Source organism: Dendropsophus ebraccatus, chromosome 10 (assembly GCF_027789765.1).
Source record: "Dendropsophus ebraccatus isolate aDenEbr1 chromosome 10, aDenEbr1.pat, whole genome shotgun sequence".
Lineage (NCBI taxonomy): Eukaryota > Metazoa > Chordata > Amphibia > Anura > Hylidae > Dendropsophus > Dendropsophus ebraccatus.
This window is the reverse complement of record NC_091463.1, coordinates 95,154,575-95,175,288: the sequence shown is the minus strand read 5'-3', so window position 1 is coordinate 95,175,288 and position 20,714 is coordinate 95,154,575. Positions and strand designations below refer to the sequence as shown.

The window sequence follows — 20,714 nt, the reverse complement described above, 5'->3', positions numbered from 1 at the left end:
TATGTGCAGTGGCCTCTCTCTAATCCCTTCATAAAGCATGTCTCCAAGCTTCTAGTCATCTTTCTCCAAGCGCAACTACAGTCCATTTATACCATAAAACCATTTCTCAAACTTTTTCTATTGGAGCCCACTAGACAGACCAAGAGGATGCCGGGGCCTCACCATCTGAGGTGGAAGTCTTTGCAAAAATAAAAAGTATTGCTCAGTCTACTCTTCATTTGTCTCATAAACGCTGCAGAACATCAACATAGGAACAAAATTAGTCAATAATGTTTCTAAACCAGAGACTCTTGCAGCTTATAGTCACTTTTGTAAAAACTGCCTCCCCAGCAACTAAGGGGCACCTCACTGGTGGGGCCCGCATCACAGTTTGAGAAGCACTGCCATAGAGCCTGTAGCCAACAAGAACATAGTCCTAGTTCTCCAGGAACTCAAACCCCTCCTTTCTATACCAGTTCTAGAGCAACTTCTTAATCTCCCGCTGTCTTTTTGGGGTGACACATGGTTCGTGCCACATACACCTCCCTCTATCTGTACTTTTCAACATCAATCATTACACTTAACGTTAGGTCATGTTGCTCCTTCACAGTCCTCACTTTACTGTATCCGAAGACTTTCATCGCCTTCTGACAAGCATCTTGGATCTCTAATACAACATTATGTTTAAGATCCTTCCTCCACTTCTGAACCATTTTCATGGACTCCTTGGCAAAGTTCATAAACCCGTATTGGGCTGGTTTTTGCTGGTGGGTGATGTTGTACACCCATTTCTGAAGATCTTTGTTTAGGCTTAGACCTGTATGTTTGTAGATCTTTTCCACCATGGTCAATGGTTCTCTAGCTAAGTCTTCGTATCGTACCATTATATATTTTCCTTGCAAGGCTTTACTGGCTTGTCGGCCAAACTCATAGATCGCCACTTGGGCTTTGCAAATCTTGGCCATAACTTGGGTGACATTCGGCTTTGCTTTCTTATTTTCCCATTCCTTATAGTCCCTGAGCACAATGAGATCCTCATCATTCAAAAGGTTTCTAAAGTTGATTCGTGAAAGGGCCACTGCCCGTGGGTCCCTTATCAGATGAACCACTCGTAGGTCCAGATTTGGATCTCGAAAAAGTGGAAGAAGAGAACCAAGATCTAGCACACGTACCGTCTTTAGAACCACATGGCTGTGAGCTTCACAAGACTCCGCCATCTTTTTTAAGGGAACATAACCGCAACGCTGAAAGCAAGTGGGGCGATCATACTCTTCGGTTAAGTCTAAGGCTTTGCAAGCAGGTTGAGAACACAATGCCCAACTCTCAGACCAAAAGGGAAGATTGGAAATATATTGTCCACCATTGGGAAGATAATCATGTAGGGGAGACACGTCACAGGTGAATAATGAACGGAATAGGTCTCGTACGGGATAATGCAAAATACTCGCTTTCTCTTTGGGGAACTTTACCCAAACCATTCGGGCTGGCTCAAAAAGGTAGAAAACATTAGGGTGATGGTTGAATATCTGTCCTAAGAAAGATGAGCCAGACCTCCAAGATGACAGAAGAAGAACATGAGTGCGTCTTTCTTCATGGCCTTCCAACTTAGTGTGGAGAATCCATACAAATAAGAAGGTGAGGAGTATAACAATTATGAGGTTGTAGAGCGAAATGCGTGGAGCCATGTCGTGTTAAATCTGTAATGAGAAAAAAAGAGAAGGCAATGTATAACAAACAAGTAATATTAAAGGTCTGGCCAATTTCACAAATTATAATTTAAAAAATGACAAATTCAAAAACTCCTTCTCTGTCGCATCTTTAGCATTTCATAGTCCATTCTAACCTCTTTGTATGGGCAGATAAGCGCTGAGCTCCACAATGTCCCTAGTTTTTTAAATCAGTGTTGCAGCTTCTAACATTTGCTTATGGCTTGTAGTGCACCAAGGTAACTAATTTGCATATAATGTTTTTGACCCATATTTCTGAAACGGCAACACCGATTTGAAAATCAAGGATATCTGTGAACTCACCATCACCCACCAATCCGTTCATACGAAAAGGTTAGGATAGATTATGTTTATGGAGGATTCCTCATTTCCCCAATGAGTCTATTTTTTAGCCCGAACGTTTTTTTTATACATAGTGTTTGCTGTTAAGAGGTAAATCTGACCGAGTTGCTGCATGTTTGATCTCCATCCTCTCTCTTTTAGCTCTTTTTACAGCAGTATTCTTATTTTTTAAATTGCATGTAGCCTATATTGCACAGTCAACGCTCTCCTTTCATATAAGGAAGCCTTAGAATAAGTTGTGTTTGTGCATGTGTAGTAGCTGTAATTCTAGCCTTATCGTATATGGCATTTTTCATCAGTTTTCCCCTCTGATGGCTCCATATATAACTTTCAGTTGTCTCTGAGCTTGTAGATAGATCCTAGCCTCTATGGTGGCTTCCATACTTTGTACATGCACAAAAGAGGGCAACTGGGTCCCCTACTTCTCTATAGCAAACCCCCTAAAGCAGCAGCAGCATGGAGGACTTTATGGAGCAATATCAAGCAGTCTAAACTGTTAATCCAACCCTACTCAAGCCCAATATGTACTGGGATACTGCATATACCTTTGGTGTATAGCCAAAAGCCACAATCTATTTTATTTTATTTTTTTTAAACTGTACTGCTCAAGTACAGTCTGCAACACTTTCTTATATACCCTAATGGGGGCTTTTGTTGGGTGAATGGGGAGCTATGCATTAGAAGCATCTCCAGCACATACGCCCATTGTGTTCACCTGAAAGCATTATAAGAGTAGCCTGAGGACACAGCAATGTTTACAGCCACATGTCAGGTACAGCTGACGCACATAAAACCATCACGTATAATGGGCGTGTGAGTGAAGGCTGCATTGTGAAACCATTGTGTTCTTACACTAATGTGGTGCCAGTGGGACACCCTATAGATTGTTATCAGCCAGGTGTCATTCCTATTGAGCAACAGATGGTGGAGAATAAACTTTACGTGTACAGGGAAATGTCACTCAGGTCCAGCTGTAAAGGAGCGGCAGCCAGAGACGGCAGGCAGCCGAGCGTTATGTTTCCTTATGATTGATGTGTCTCACAGACTAAATAAACTAGTTTACTTAAGAGACTGCGGAGTAATTCCCTGTATTGTCTGCAGACAATGGTGCTTGTGTAAAGGGTTATGGAGGAATGTGATTCATAACTAGAACACATGGATGCTCTAACACAGTTCTCAGGCAGCGTTCACATTTAGCGTTGTGGTCTGATCCCTGGTTTCCATTACCATAAGGGCCAAAACTTGGAATATTGGAATGGAAAGTGTTAGAGTTTTGTGTGTTTCGAACCCATTCCAAGTTTTAGCTGAAGGTGAGGACAACGTTCTACATGGGCCTTCATCTACACCAGCTAATTTTTTATTTTTTTTTGCATTGTTTTCTCGATTTGGCCAGGTTCACACTGAACCTGTTTTGTTTTGTTTAGTTAAGTGACAGCCATCCAATGAAAACAGCCGCCATTGTGACAGTGTGTGAACATAGCCTTAAACTCTATTCACACATCAAAAGGTTGTCCACCCAAAATTAACTTGTCCCCTATCCTGTGAGATTGTGGGATGTCCGTCCTTCATTTCCCTGGCCGATCTCCATATCGGGCCCCGGCTTTTTTGTTATGAATACAGATGTGGGTACAGCATGTGACCCATGGCTCTATTCATTCCTTTGGAAAGAGCAGAGTACAGGGACAAGTATATAAATGGCCCCTAGAAGAAAACAAAATCCCCTCAGAACACAAGGGGGCGCTGCTTCCACCTGGAGAAAAAAAAAAAGGTTCAAGACTAGAGATGCGGGAAACTCGAGCATGCTCTAGTCCATCCAAAACCCGAACGATCGGCATTTGATTAGCGGGGGCTGCTGAACTTGGATAAAGCTCTAAGGTTGTCTGGAAAACATGGATACAGCCAATGACTATATCCATGATTTCCAGATAACCTTAGGGCGTTATCCAACTTCAGCAGCCACCGCTAATCAAATGCCGAACGTTCGGGTTCAGATCGACTCGAGCATGCTCCAGGTTCGCTCATCTCTATTCAAGACGTCTCCACCATAAGAACAGTGACTCTCAGAAGCCGTCAGAGCAAAAAGAGTGGAGGCTTCACTCCAGGCAGAGACACAATAACATCCCTCCATCCCTCCATCCATCATCCGCCCCCCTTCCCTCCATCCATCCCCCTTCCCTTTATCCATCATCCATCCCCCTTCCCTCCATCCATCATCCATCCCCCTTCCCTCCATCCATCATCCATCCCCCTTCCCTCCATCCATCATCCATCCCCCTTCCCTCCATCCATCATCCATTCCCTCCTTGGTTGAACTTGATGGACATGGGTGTTGTTTCAGCCCTACTAAGAATATGACTATGAACTTGCGCCCCCCCCCCCCCCCCCCCATAGACTATATGCTACTGACCTGGTGTCCGGCGGCCCCCTCTTCAGGATCTTCTTCCGCCACGTCCCCCACTTAAAGTGTCCTATCCGTTGTTGCTCTTTGTACTTAGTTGTTTCTGTTAATAATAACTTTACATTATACATTAACAGGAACAGAAAACAAAACTTTATGACAGTCTCATCATCACTATCTATCGGGTCACAGCGGTCTCTAACCACTGGCGGTCTATCCTCTGGATCTGTCAAATAGGTGGTGGTGGTGGGGGGGGCAATTCAACAAAGTTACTGTGAGAAATCTAAAAAAAAGAAAGTTTTTATGGTCCTAAAGGCAAAAAATGGTCCTAAAGGGTTCTTTTCATGTAGTCGGGAAGGAATTTTTTTTCCGCTGTGATGGCGTCTGTTTTATGAAAGTTTTGCCTTCCTCTGGATCAACACAGTCGGGATTCTGTAGGTTGAACTTGATGGACTCTTATAACTATGTAACACTATAAGCCTCTATAATCTATATTCGATGATCAGAGAACAGTCAGAGAAGACGACACGCCTCATCCCTGCAGGGACGCGTAGCCGATTTAACTTCTTACGAAATTTGGTAATTTCCCTCAATGTTCTCTCACGACATTACTTCAAAATGTCAGGTCTATTTTTATATTCTGTCACAGGTTTTGTCGGTAACATCCCTGGAGGTGATGCGTTCCACAGATAAACGGCTCTTACTGTAAAGAATCCTTTCCCGGAGTGATGATTCCCACTCAGACTATGAGAGTCCTCTCCCGGTGGAGGTATTCACTATAGTGATAATACATTTGTAAAACCTCGAACATCCCCACGTAGACCTGAAGAAGCTCTGTCCTGCAGTGGAGATATGGAGCGCTGTCTCACCTTACTTGCAGAGCGCCGGAGACCTCTCCTCCATACCCGGTGCCGGAGACAAATGCCGTATCTCTCCCACCTCCTGCCTCTATCTGCTCTGCTGCCTTTGACCCCCTGGATCTGGGTGATGAATGACTGGGAGGTCCTGGCGTCTCCGTCACGGTTGTTTGGTTCACACAATAACGTCTTCACCTGAAGGAGGTGACACTACGGCTGGGTTCACACTGCTTTTTTTTAGTCCATTTAACGTATCTGTTTAAAGGAGTTGTTCAACAAAAACAAACTAAAAATTATGCCAGAGATTTGTAAGTTACTAATATTAAAAAAAAAAACAAGTCTTCCAGTACTTATCATCTTCTGTATGTCCTGCAGGAAGTGGTGTATTCTTTCCAGTCTGACACAGTGCTCTCTGCTGCCATCTCTGTCCATGTCAGGAACTGTCCAGAGCTGCAGCAAATCCCCTCTCCTGCTCTCCAGACTGGAAAGAATACACCACTTCCTGCAGGACATACAGTACTTAATAAATAATGGAAGAAAAAAAAATGATTTTTTGTGAACTACCTCTTTAATGGAAAAAAACCCCAGATGCAATTGTGTGCATCCGCTTGGATATGTTTTTCCATCAACTTCCAGTGAAAAGCGAAAGAAAAAAAAGAATCGAAACGCAGTTGACCACGTTTTTGTTTACGTTAAAGGTAACAGATCTTATAAACGGACTGCAGTGTGAACCTGGCCTTACACACACACACAATGGACTGTTGTCCTCACATGGTCGCACCAGCTGCCATTCTCTGCTATACCATAAGTTCTTTAGTTTCAGCGTTCAGCAGGTATGGCCGTTACCTGACCCCCAGTCGGACATACGTTTCACAAAGGTCCGTCCATTGTGGTCCCCCACGTGAGACTAACTGCACACGTCCGAAGCCAGGCCAATGGGCAATAGGAGGAGGGGGCCCACATGACTGTGGAGGTAGGCAGGGTAAGTCTCTGGGAGGAGTAAGGGGCGGAGTTAGTGGGGTGTCCACCTCCCTCCTGCCCTTTAATGATTCGGATAGTCAGTCATCCCCTTTTTTTCCTTCCCCATTTTAATTCTCCTCCGGGAGTCCTTTTAGGGTAGGCTTAAGTTTAGAGGCTGGATGTGTCCTTGGAGTTAAAGTGGGTGAGGGGGGATTCACTACAAGGGTAAGGTCAAGGGGGGGGGTAGTCTCCCTTCGAGAGTCATCTAAATTACCACAATGTTTGTTGTGAGGCATTGTGGGCGGCTGGGGGTAATGGTGGTAACAACATCACTGGGTGTTGGTTGGGAAGGGCTGGGCAGCGTGGTAACCTGGGTTAGGATGGAAGAGGGGCAGTACGTTGGTCTTGTAGGATTGGGTTAACGGACCTGATTCTACAATCCTGTGTCATGTCTCTTCTCCTATAATGAAGAGTCTTACCTATGGAGGGGGGGGGGGGGTCAGCCTTGTAACAATCCCCAACTAATACTGAGCTAAAGACGACTCAAACACGGTCCGTGACTCTAGATAATGTTGCGGAGCACGGCCGTACGGGATTCCTCAAGCGTCACCAGTCTGAGAGGCAAGAAACCTGCTCAAGGGAACATTCCAGCTCTTCCAAAGAGACACCCTCTAAGTGACAGGTTCCTTGTAGGGAGGAAACCACTCCCCAGTGTAAGAGAAAGGACAGAAGGTGAAGGTCAGCGACACACCGGGCCCGAAAAATCACAAAAACAATGACGCAAAGTTACGATAGATGAGAAGAAGATGGTATGCCACCCCCCTGCTGTTACATACATGGTATGCCTCCCCCTGCTGTTACATACATGGTATGCAGTAGCGGTCTTTGGCACCAAGCACCCAAGCAATCGCTTGTGGCCCCCAACATCCAGGAGGGCCCCCAGGCCCCGCTCTTCACTTGTGCTCACAAGACAGCTAGACAGGGCCGCTGCCCCGCTCGCTGCTGCGATCTGAACTGTAACTATGAGCACTCATAATGAGCGCTCACAGTTACCTGCAGCAGCAGCGCTTGTGGCCGCAGGAAGTGTTTTCCCTGCGGTCACAATTGGCCGCTCTTTCCTTGTGGTGGCGGTGCTCCAGTGACATTACTGGAGCATCGGCGCCTGGACGAGGGGAGCGCAGCCTCTTGTGACCGCAGGGAAAACCCTTGCGGCCACAAGAGTGAAGAGAAGAGGAGACGCCCGTACCCAGGTGAGTATAAATGTTTGTTTTATTGTGCTATTTACTATATGGGAGGGGGAGCACACAGGGGCCTGTGTAACTGGGGGAGCGCACAGCGAGGGTCTGTATAAATGGGGGGAGCACACAGGGGGGCTATATATAACTGGGGGAGCACACGGGGGGCTATAGACTACTGGGGCTTCACAGAGGGGTCTATATACTACTTGGGTCAGCACACAGGGGGTCTATATACTACTTGGGGCAGCAGAATGGGGTCTATATACAACTGGGGGAGCACACCGGAGGTCTATATCCAAGTGGGGGAGCACACAGGGGGGCTATATACTACTGGGGGAGCACACAGGGGAGCTATATACTACTGGGGTAGCACACAGGGGGTCTATATACTACTGGGGGAACACACAGGGGTCTATATACTACTGGTGGGGCACACAGGGGGTCTATATACTACTGGTGGGGCACACAGGGAGTCTATATACTCAGGGCCGTATTAACAGCTACTGCTGCCCTAGGCACTAAACCTGAAGACCCATCTTGGCGAGCGTGGGGGAGCCTGGTTTCGGCCACATGCATTTCTCTACATGTAGAAACATTGTTTTAATTGCGTTTTCATGGTTTTTAACGGCTTAACACATAAATTTCCATATTAAATCAATGATAAGTGCAGCCTGCACATTGTCTGGGGGAATTCTCACCACAGGATTGGTAGATTGGTAAGTAATAGCTCCAGGCGTCACAGCCATATCAGACCAGAACAAAACCACCACACCAGACCTGATCATACCTACCCCCCAGCCCCCCTCAAAAAGACATCAGATTTAGTGGCAAGTATGATAAAGAGGTGAGAGACTAAAAAAATAAAAACAAAAAAAAAGTTACCTTCACCCTGCTCTTTGGTGCTGCCCCCCTGCAAGGTGCTGCCCTAGGCACCGGACCACGGGTGCCTAGTGGTAAATACGGCCCTGCATATACTGCTGGTGGGGCACACAGGGGTCTATATACTGCTGAGGAAGCACACAGGGGTCTATATATAACTGGGGGGCACACAGGGGTCTATATACTACTGGGGCAGCACACAGGGGTCTATATACTACTGAAGGAGCACACAGAGGTCTATATACTACTGGTGGGGCACACAGGGGGTCTATATACTACTGGGGGAACACACAGAGGGTCTATATACTACTGGTGGGGCACAGGGGGTCTATATACTACTGGGGGCAGCACATAGGGAGTCTATATATAACGGGGAGCACACAGGGGGTCTATATATAACTGGGGGAGCACAAAGGGGGTCTATATATAACTGGGGGAGCACACAGGGGTCTATATATAACTGGGGGATGCACACAAGGGGTCTATAAACTGCTGGAGGAGCACACAGTGGTGTATATACTACTGGGGGAGCACACAGGGATCTATATAATACTGGTGGAGCACACAGGGGGTCTATATACTACTGGGGGAACCACACAGGGGGTTTATATACTACTGGAGGAGGACACAGGGATCTATATCCAAGTGAGGGAGCACACAGGAGGTCTATATTCAAGTAGGGGAGCACACAGATGGGCTATACACCACTGAGGGAGCACACAGGGGAGCTATATACAAGTGGGTGAGCACACAATGGGTCTATATACTAGTGGGGGAGCACACAGGGGGTATATGCAACTAGGGGCAACACACGGGGTATATACGACTGGGGGCAGCACACAGGGGGTTTATATACAACTGGGACAGCACACAGGGGGTCTATATACTTTTGGGGGAGCACAAGGGGGCTATATATAACTAGGGGAAAACACAGTGTCTATACACTACTGGGGGAAGCACACAAGGGGTATATACTACTGGGGGCAGCACACAAGGGGTATATACTACTGGGGGCAGCACACAAGGGGTATATACTACTGGCGGCCCCCTGCTGTTACATACATGGTATGCCACCCCCTGCTGTTACATACATGGTATGCCGCCCCCTGCTGTTACATACATGGTATGCCGCCCCCTGCTGTTACATACATGGTATTCCGCCCCCGCTGTTACATACATGGTATGCTTCCCCCTGCTGTTACATACATGGTATGCCTCCCCCTGCTGTTACATACATGGTATGCTGCCCCCTGCTGTTACATACATGTTATGACGCCGCTGTTGTTACATACATGGTATGCCTCCCCCTGCTGTTACATACATGGTATGCTGCCTCCCCTAGCTGTTACATACACGGTATGCCGCCCCCTACTGTTACATACATGGTATGCCGCTTTCTGCTGTTACATACTTGGTATTCCACCCCCTGCTGTTACATACATGGTATTCCGCCCCCTGCTGTTACATACATGGTATGCCGCCCCCTGCTGTTACATACATGGTATGCTGCCCCCTGCTGTTACATACATGTTATGACGCCGCTGTTGTTACATACATGTTATGACGCCGCTGTTGTTACATACATGTTATGACGCCCCCTGCTGTTACATACATGGTATGCTGCCCCCTGCTGTTACATACATGTTATGACGCCCCCTGCTGTTACATACATGGTATGACATCCCAATAAGGGAAATAAAAAGAACTTCCGTGTATAGATGGTAACATCAGGTTGTGTCACACAGATAGGGATTGTTCTCTGTGATCCTATACACCCATGATCGTACATTTACCGTCAAAGAAAACGGAAAACTTCCCTGTTCCTGCCCCCGCACCTAACACACTAACATATATATATATAGAATGAACCCAGTAACCTCAGGGCGTTCTTTGCCATCTCTTCATATAAACTTATATAGTTGTATTTGATAAACCGGCACATCTGATAATCCGCCACCAGCTGGTTCCTCAGATGACGGATTGAAGGGAATCAGCTGATTTTCCATCTCTGTTTTTCAGACATTTTGCAGTGTGTCTCCCTGCAACAACCTGCGATCCCATAGGGCACAGTGGCGGGATCCGGACCGCTCCGTCTTATACAGCGTGAACAGCAACATTGTTTCAAATTTGATATGAGAGCCCTTTAAGGGAAATGTGTGACCTGGTGCCCCCCTCTGTTTCTACAAGTCTATATGCCCCCCAAACCAGGACTATTCCTAATTGACATCTGTGCTACACCAATTCATCTCTGCTACATCTGACAAACCCAGCTTTATTACACCTCACATTCTTAGCTCAGCTACACCTGACAAACCTAGCTCTGCTACATCTGAAAAATGCAACTCTGCAACATCAAGTTAAACTCATGTCTACTACATCTTACATTTTAGACTCAACTACACCTGACAAACCCAGCTCTGCTACATCTGACAAATTCAGCTCTACTAATTCTCACATTTTTAGCTCAGCTACACCTGACAAACCCAGCCCTGAAACAAAAACGCAGCTCTTCTACACCATGTAAAACTCATGTCTACTACATCTTACATTTTACATCTGCTAAATGTCAAACTCATGTCTGCTACATCTGGCAAATTCAGTTCTACTACATCTCACATTTTCAGGTCATCTACACCTGGCAAACTCAGCTCCGTCACATTCGACAAACTAATTTTTACTACATATCCCAAACTAAGCTCTGCTACAACTGGAATGCTGAAACCTGCTTTGCTACACCTGACAAACAGAGCTCTGCTACATCTGTAGGTAAATCGCTTATGCATGGTTGAGTCCAGCAGGTGGACTCGTTCACTCATAAAGATTTTACAGATATAGCCGAGATTTGTCATGGGGCAGAGCTGAGTATGTTATTTGGCAACATGAGAAGACGTGCTGTAACACCTGCTGTTACATACATGGTATGCTTCCCCCTGCTGTTACATACATGGTATGCTTCCCCCTGCTGTTACATACATAGTATGCAGCCCCCTGCTGTTACATACATGGTATGCTGCCCCCTGCTGTTACATACATGTTATGACGCCGCTGTTGTTACATACATGGTATGCCTCCCCCTGCTGTTACATACATGGTATGCTGCCTCCCCTAGCTGTTACATACATGGTATGCTGCCTCCCCTAGCTGTTACATACACGGTATGCCGCCCCCTACTGTTACATACATGGTATGCCGCCCTCTGCTGTTGCATACATGGTATGCCGCCCCCTGTTGTTATATACATAGTATGCAGCCCCCTGCTGTTACATACATGGTATGCTTCCCCCTGCTGTTACATACCTGGTATGTTGCCCCCTTCTGTTACATAGATGGTATGCCGCCCCCTGCTGTTACATACATGGTATGCTGCCCTGCGCTGTTACATACATGGTATGCCGCCCTCTGCTGTTACATACATGGTATGCCGTCCCCTGCTGTTACATACATAGTATGCAGCCCCCTGCTGTTACATACATGGTATTCCACCCCCTGCTGTTACATACATGGTATGCCGCCCCCTGCTGTTACATACATGGTAGGCCACCCCTGCTGTTACATATATGGTATGCTGCCCCCGCTGTTACATACATGGTATGCCGCCCCTGCTGTTACATATATGGTATGCTTCCCACTGCTGTTACAAACATAGTATGCCGCCCCCACTGTTACATACCTGGTATTATGCCCCCTGCTGTTACATACATGGTATGCTGCCCCCTGCTGTTACATACATGTTATGACGCTGCTGTTGTTACATACATGTTATGACGCCACTGTTGTTACATACATGGTATGCTGCCCCTTGCTGTTACATACATGGTATGCCATCCCCTGCTGTTACATACATGGTATGCTGCCCCTTGCTGTTACATACATGGTATGCTGCCCCTTGCTGTTACATACATGGTATGCTGCCCCTTGCTGTTACATACATGGTATGCCATCCCCTGTTGTTACATTCATGGTATGCCACCCCCCGCTGTTACATACATGGTATTCCACCCCCTGCTGTTACATACATGGTATGCCGCCCCCTGCTGTTACATACATGGTAGGCCACCCCTGCTGTTACATATATGGTATGCTGCCCCCGCTGTTACATACATGGTATGCCGCCCCTGCTGTTACATATATGGTATGCTTCCCCCTGCTGTTACAAACATAGTATGCCGCCCCCACTGTTACATACCTGGTATTATGCCCCCTGCTGTTACATACATGGTATGCTGCCCCCTGCTGTTACATACATGTTATGATGCTGCTGTTGTTACATACATGTTATGACGCCACTGTTGTTACATACATGGTATGCTGCCCCTTGCTGTTACATACATGGTATGCCATCCCCTGCTGTTACATACATAGTATGCAGCCCCCTGCTGTTACATACATGGTATGCTGCCCCTGCTGTTACATACTTGGTATGCCGTCCCCTGCTGTTACATACATGGTATGCCGCCCCCTGCTGTTACATACATGGTATGCTTCCCCCTGCTGTTACATACATAGTATGCTGCCCCCTGCTGTTACATACATGTTATGACGCCGCTGTTGTTACATACATTATTGACGCCCCCTGCTGTTACATACTTGGTATGCCGCCCCCTGCTGTTACATACATGGTATGCTTCCCCCTGCTGTTACATACATGTTATGACGCCGCTGTTGTTACATACATGGTATGCTGCCCCCTGCTGTTACATACATGTTATGACGCCGCTGTTGTTACATACATGTTATGACGCCCCCTGCTGTTACATACATGTTATGACGCCCCCTGCTGTTACATACATGGTATGACATCCCAATAAGGGAAATAAAAAGAACTTCCGTGTATAGATGGTAACATCAGGTTGTGTCACACAGATAGGGATTGTTCTCTGTGATCCTATACACCCATGATCGTACATTTACCGTCATAGAAGACGGACAACTTCCCTGTTCCTGCCCCCGCACCTAACACACTAACATATATATATAGAATGAACCCAGTAACCTCAGGGCGTTCTTTGCCATCTCTTCATATAAACTTATACAGTTGTATTTGATAAACCGGCACATCTGATAATCCGCCACCAGCTGGTTCCTCAGATGACGGATTGAAGGGAATCAGCTGATTTTCCATCTCTGTTTTTCAGACATTTTGCAGTGTGTCTCCCTGCAACAACCTGCGATCCCATAGGGCACAGTGGCGGGATCCGGACCGCTCCGTCTTATACAGCGTAAACAGCAACATTGTTTCAAATTTGATATGAGAGCCCTTTAAGGGAAATGTGTGACCTGGTGCCCCCCTCTGTTTCTACAAGTCTATATGCCCCCCAAACCAGGACTATTCCTAATTGACATCTGTGCTACACCAATTCATCTCTGCTACATCTGACAAACTCAGCTCTATTCTACCTCACATTCTTAGCTCAGCTACACCTGACAAACCTAGCTCTGCTACATCGGAAAAATGCAACTCTGCAACATCAAGTTAAACTCATGTCTACTACATCTTACATTTTAGACTCAACTACACCTGACAAACCCAGCTCTGCTACATCCGACAAATTCAGCTCTACTAATTCTCACATTTTTAGCTCAGCTACACCTGACAAACCCAGCCCTGAAACAAAAACGCAGCTCTTCTACACCATGTCAAACTCATGTCTACTACATCTTACATTTTACATCTGCTAAATGTCAAACTCATGTCTGCTACATCTGACAAATTCAGTTCTACTACATCTCACATTTTCAGGTCATCTACACCTGGCAAACTTAGCTCCGTCACATTCGACAAACTAATTTTTACTACATATCCCAAACTAAGCTCTGCTACAACTGGAATGCTGAAACCTGCTTTGCTACACCTGACAAACAGAGCTCTGCTACATCTGTAGGTAAATCGCTTATGCATGGTTGAGTCCAGCAGGTGGACTCGTTCACTCATAAAGATTTTACAGATATAGCCGAGATTTGTCATGGGGCAGAGCTGAGTATGTTATTTGGCAACATGAGAAGACGTGCTGTAACAAGATTTTCTGGCTCTGCTTCATCTCTACATGAGCCCAGTGCCTGGCGTACCTGTTCTCCTTAGTGCAGAAGATGCGGCTCCTTTAAGGATCTCACTATGGAGACTCGGCACCTTGGTGAGGGTTATCACCAGGCTGGCATCTATACCAGTAAGTGCCAGGATATCTGCATAATGAGAAAACATATACAGGAAGAGACTTCCCATCTGGACTGACTATTCCTCCCTTGCCGGACAGGCCTGGCTCTGTTGGCCGTGTCAGGGATGTAAGGGATCGGTTTTATGGGGGGGGAGACAATGGTGGCCACAGCTGGACATTGCACCTGCCTGTGCTGCCCGAGGGCTGGCCATAGAAAAGATAGGCAATAAAGCTATATCTGCTGATCTCCTCATGTGTTCTTCATGGTGAGAGCACAGAAAGCCACTGCCAGACTCCTCTCCCCGAAGACAAAATAATCTGTTAATTAAAATCCAATGTGCCCGACTTGTTTCTCACTCAACATCTGCCATCAGGGGATATTCATAAGGCCACTATACAAATCAAATGGTGATACGATTCTGTTGAGATTGGCCGGTTGTCAACATCTATCTAATGTGTATGGTGAATTTAAAGGGATTATTGGAAGATTAGAAGTTATTGCCTATCCATGTGTTAGGTAATCGGCGTGGGTATCACCAATAGGATTCCCCTTTGGATCATGAGAAAGAGCGTCCGTCATCTCTCCAGTGAATGGAGTGGTAGTGCACCTGCTCAGCCGTTGCTCCATTCACTCTCTATGGCAGCAACCCTATGAGGAGAAATCCAATGTGCCCGACTTGTTTCGCACTCAACATCTGTCATCAGGGGATAGTCATAAGGCCACTATACAAATCAAATGGTGATATGGTCCTGTTGAGATTGGCCGGTTGTCAACATCTATCTAATGTGTATGGTGAATTTAAAGGGATTATTGAAAGATTAGAAGTTATTGCCTATCTATGGGGTAGGTAATCGGCGGGGGTATCACCAATGGGATTCCCCTGTGCAGGGCCGCCATCAGGAATTTCGGGGCCCCATACAACCAAAGTGTCTGGGCCCCCCACATTAATAAAAAAAAAAAAAAAAATTGTGTGTTTGCCCCACGCCTTGCTGGGAGGTATAATTTGGTTCAGATCAATTCTAGAGAACTGGCTCATATACCCCATTTCCCCAGTGGCTTAAAATGTAACCTCTGTTATACAGTTATAAAATTGTAGAAATTAAATGTGAACAAGGTGCAATTCAAATAGACACTTACTTGTATAGCTGCCTCTTGTGCTCTGTATGCAGTGCATTATATTCACCCTTGCAACGTACAATTTATAGCGTGTCTACAAGCCCAGCGGGGCTCATTATGATGGAGACTAAAACTTATACAAGAGTGGGGTAGGGGTTCCCCTGTATTCAGAATGCTGTTGAGTACTAGGCAATGCCCCGTTTGGGGTTATTGAATTTCGAGGGTCTGGGGGGGGCTGTTTGATTTGTATATGTTCACCAATATCCCCCCCCCCCCCCCCCGGTATGCTCACTAACATAGAATATGTTGATAAGGCTAATATAATGAGGCTGTTCCATGTTAGTGAGCATATACAAATCACCCCCCCCCAGGCAGACTAGTTTAGCTCACCCAAGCCAGTGATAGCGAATACATGGCGGTGAGAACGCTTTCTAGGAGATCCTGTTTGTGCAGCAGAGGTGTCTTTATCCTGCTCTGCATAGACCCTCGAAATTCAATAATCCCAGATGGGGCATTGCCTAGCACTCAGCAGCATTCTGAATACAGGGGAACCCCTACCCCACTTTGTATAAGTTTTAGTCTCCATCATAATGAGCCCCGCTGGGCTTGTAGACACGCTATAAATTGTACGTTGCAAGGGTGAATATAATGCACTGCATACAGAGCACAAGAGGCAGCTATACAAGTAAGTGTCTATTTGAATTGCACCTTGTTCACATTTAATTTCTACAATTTTATAACTGTATAACAGAGGTCACATTTTAAGCCACTGGGGAAAATGGGGTATATGAGCCAGTTCTCTAGAATTGATCTCACACACAGACACCAGCACACATGTATACAGACACCAGCACACATGTATAAAGACATTCAGACACCAGCACACATGTATACAGACACCAGCACACATGTATACAGACATACAGACACCAGCACACATGTATACACACATACAGACACCAGCACACCAGGGCACGATGAAGTTTGAACTTCTGCAACCTGGAGAAATCACCTGATATCACCTGCAGTCCTATGTAACACCACATAACACAGTGGTATCTCTGAGTACAGATAATGTAGTAGATTTCACCTGCAGTCCTATGTAACAGCACAGATAACACAGTGATACCTCTGAGTATAGATCATGTAGTAGATGTCACCTGCAGTCCTATGTAACAGCACAGATAACACAGTGATATCCCTCTGAGTACAGATAATGTAGATGTCACCTGCAGTCCTATGTAACACCACAGATAACACAGTGATATCTCTGAGTACAGATAATGTAGTAGTCACCTGCAGTCCTATGTAACACCACAGATAACACAGTGATATCTCTTGAGTACAGATAATGTAGTAGCTGTCACCTGCAGTCCTATGTAACAGCACAGATAACACAGTGATATCTCTGAGTACAGATAATGTAGTAGTCACCTGCAGTCCTATGTAACACAACAGATAACACAGTGATATCTCTGAGTACAGATAATGTAGTAGCTGTCACCTCGGGGCACCCCTACTAAATGATGTTCTACAAAATAAGAAAAGTGTCATACAGGGACTCACCGGTGACGTCTTCTTTGATCTGAGGCGTCACTTTCCCTTTTCCTCTCCATCCGGCCCAGACCTCCATGATGATTCCTTCCAGATACGTTTCATCCCCTTAGAACCTGCGAGACAAACAATTTAGGCTCCGCACATTTCTAGCAACTTCCTTTCCTTTCTCCCCCCTGTAGGCTCCCATAGTAACTGCGCTGTGTGGGATGTCCCCTGTATGTAGGATCCCCTGCTGTGCCCCCTGTATGTAGGATTCCCAGCTGTGCCCCCATGAGCTAATAATGCCCCTAGAGGTGGCCCCCATGAACTAATAATGCCCCCAGAGGTACCCCCATGCACTAATAATGCCCCCAGAGATGCCCCCATGAGTTAATAATGCCCCCAGAGGTGCCCCCATATACTAATAATGCCCCCAGAGGTTCCCCCATGAGCTAATAATGCCCCCAGAGGTGCCCCCATATACTAATAATGCCCCCAGAGGTGGCCCCATATACTAATAATGCCCCCAGAGGTGCCCCCATATACTAATAATGCCCCCAGAGGTGCCCCCATATACTAATAATGCCCCCAGAGGTGCCCCCATATACTAATAATGCCCCCAAAGGTGCCCCCATGAACTAATAATGCCCCCAGAGGTGCCCCCATGAACTAATAATGCCCCCAGAGGTGCCCCCCATATACTAATAATGCCCCCAGAGGTTCCCCCATGAGCTAATAATGCCCCCAGAGGTGCGCCCATACACTAATAATGCCCCCAGAGGTGCCCCCATAGACTAATAATGCCCCCAGAGGTGCCCCCATATACTAATAATGCCCCCAGAGGTGCCCCCATACACCAATAATGCCCCCAGAGGTGCCCCCATACACCAATAATGCCCCCAGAGGTGCCCCCATACACCAATAATGCCCCCAGAGGTGCCCCCATATACCAATAATGCCCCCAGAGGTGCCCCCATATACTAATAATGCCCCCAGAGGTGCCCCCATACACCAATAATGCCCCCAGAGGTGCCCCCATACACCAATAATGCCCCCAGAGGTGCCCCCATACACTAATAATGCCCCCAGAGGTGCCCCCGTAGACCAATAATGCCCCCAGAGGTGCCCCCATATACTAATAATGTCCCCAGAGGTGCCCCCATACACTAATAATGCCCCCAGAGGTGCCCCCATATACTAATAATGCCCCCAGAGATGCCCCCATGCACCAATAATGCCCCCAGAGGTGCCCCCATACACCAATAATGCCCCCAGAGGTGCCCCCATATACCAATAATGTCCCCAGAGGTGCCCCCATATACTAATACTGCCCCCAGAGGTGCCCCCATATACTAATAATGTCCCCAGAGGTGCCCCCATATACTAATACTGCCCCCAGAGGTGCCCCCATACACTAATAATGCCCCCAGAGGTGCCCCCATACACTAATAATGCCCCCAGAGGTGCCCCCATACACTAATAATGCCCCCAGAGGTGCCCCCATACACTAATAATGCCCCCAGAGGTGCCCCCATACACTAATAATGCCCCCAGAGGTGCCCCCATACACTAATAATGCCCCCAGAGGTGCCCCTAAAAAAAACAAACATCCTACTCACCTAATCCGCGCTGTGCAGGCAGCAGCTCTTCCTCCTTTTCTTCGGGCTCCATCTTGCGAGCCGCAGGGACGGGACTTCCGGCAGACGTGATGACGTCACATCATCACGCCTGCCGGAGGGGCACATGACCACGGCCCGGCCTCCCATAGGCTGCTGGTATGAAGTGCCGGCAGCCTATGGGAGAGAATACAGGAGGAGGACGCTGACAGGTCCTTCTCCTGTATTCTGATCGCTTTGATGTTCCGCCCGCTGTGCGGGCGGAACATTAAAGCGATCAGTGCATCCCGAGAAGCTGCGCGGCCGCAGCTTTTCGGGATGCTCAAAAACAGTTGGCAAGGGGGGCCGTGCGGGCCCCCCTAGCGTAGCGGTCGGGGGGCGGCGGCCGGCGGGCCCGCCGGGCCCCCTACCGTGTCTCTTAGGGTCCGGGCCCCATACGGCAGTACCACTTGTACTGCCCTATCGGCGGCCCTGCCCCTGTGGATCATGAGAAGGAGCGTCCGTAATCTTTCCAGTGAATTGAGTGGTAGTGCACCTGCTCAGCCGCTGCTCCATTCACTCTCTATGGCAGCAACCCTATGAGGAGATGGGTAACCGCCTGGGGAGAAATCATCAGGGTTATACCCACATCATGGATTTTAGTAAAGGTGACAACTATGGAAACCAAAGACAGTGACATTTTTGGGGACTGATAAGTGGCACTGCCTGGTCGTGCAGTTCCATCACTCATATAATTGAAGTGGTTGCCACCGTGATGCCGCAGACGCTGAAAATCCACCCAGGTCGCGGCTGCTTGTGAGTTACAATGCGACCCCATTCACATGTATAAATGATGGAGTCACATGATCAGATAGCACAATGCAGTGTACAGAAGCTGAGTTTCCATAAGGTTGGGCAGAGAATGTACCCTGTGTTGTATTGGTACAGGTTTATTATAGAGAGGAGCCATGCTAGAGATGGGTCATCACCAACATTTACACACACCACATCAGAGAGTTAGATAACAGCACCACCAACTGCCTCCTTAGTGTACTACACTAGCTAGGAGAAACATCCAGAACATGGGCGGGGCTATTCTACTGAGCTCCCCATGAGAGGAAGTTGTGACAGGAATTCTCTGAGTAGGAGTAACATCCTCTGAGGAGACAACACCCTGTGAGGAGAATTCTAGGAGCCAGCTCACCAGTCAGTGTGACCAATGGGAGTTGTGAAGCTTACTTATTCTTATTACTGACCAGAGAGGGAGCCGGATCCACTTCACTCTACTAGGTACTGTTTTATGCTGAGGGATAATTTATCAACGTGCCCTTAGTTCTTTCTGGGATCCAAAAGTTGTGGCTCACACTCCCGGCCCAGATACTCTGTAAGACTCTCATCCCACTGGTCTGTGGTTCACTGCTAGTATACAAAAGGGGCGACTCCATTTTTACACACAAATCTCCTCACCAGCACAAGTAACTCATCTCTGGCTGGCGGCCATTTTGAGAGATCTTCACTATAAAGGAACTGTTCAAGTAACAGTCACTGTTGCACCTCAAAGCCTCGACTCCCTGTTGTCTGTTTTTCTGCACCTCATCACCATCAAAGGCTTCTCCATTAACACTTCAGGCAGCAGTAATAGAAAAGCCGCAGGGAGAACTACAAGTACCATCATCACCAAACACCTATAACCTCTGTGACAGTATTTACCTCAGGAAGTAAGAGAGTTATTACTTCTCGGCCTGTGACAGGATATAACTTCATTTATTCAGCAAAGCCTCCATCCTCCCATCACTCCAGTCTGCTACAGCAACATTCTGATAAAAGACAATGGAGCCCTGGGCAACAAGCAAAGTCCCTCCCTCTTCCCCCACTTACATAGTTGTTCCTATTTCATGCCACCATATAGTGCCCACCCATTACCAGATAATACT

The 20,714-nt window shown here is 47.0% G+C and overlaps 1 protein-coding gene across 1 annotated transcript; it reads right to left on the bottom strand.

Moving 5' to 3' along the window:
• LOC138765842 (carbohydrate sulfotransferase 4-like) lies at positions 1 to 4,517 on the bottom strand. Its single transcript, XM_069942935.1, has 2 exons — positions 4,456 to 4,517; positions 1 to 1,676 (listed from the first exon to the last, which is right to left on the bottom strand). The coding sequence occupies exon 2, from the start codon at positions 1,662 to 1,664 to the stop codon at positions 528 to 530; it is 1,137 nt and encodes a 378-aa protein (XP_069799036.1). The 5' UTR covers positions 1,665 to 1,676; positions 4,456 to 4,517; the 3' UTR covers positions 1 to 527.
• Positions 4,518 to 20,714: the final 16,197 nt, after the last annotated feature.

What these genes read in the sequence shown, in the direction of transcription:
- LOC138765842 (XM_069942935.1), bottom strand. Translation starts at nt 1,664, where the DNA reads ATGGCTCCACGCATTTCGCTCTACAACCTCATAATTGTTATACTCCTC.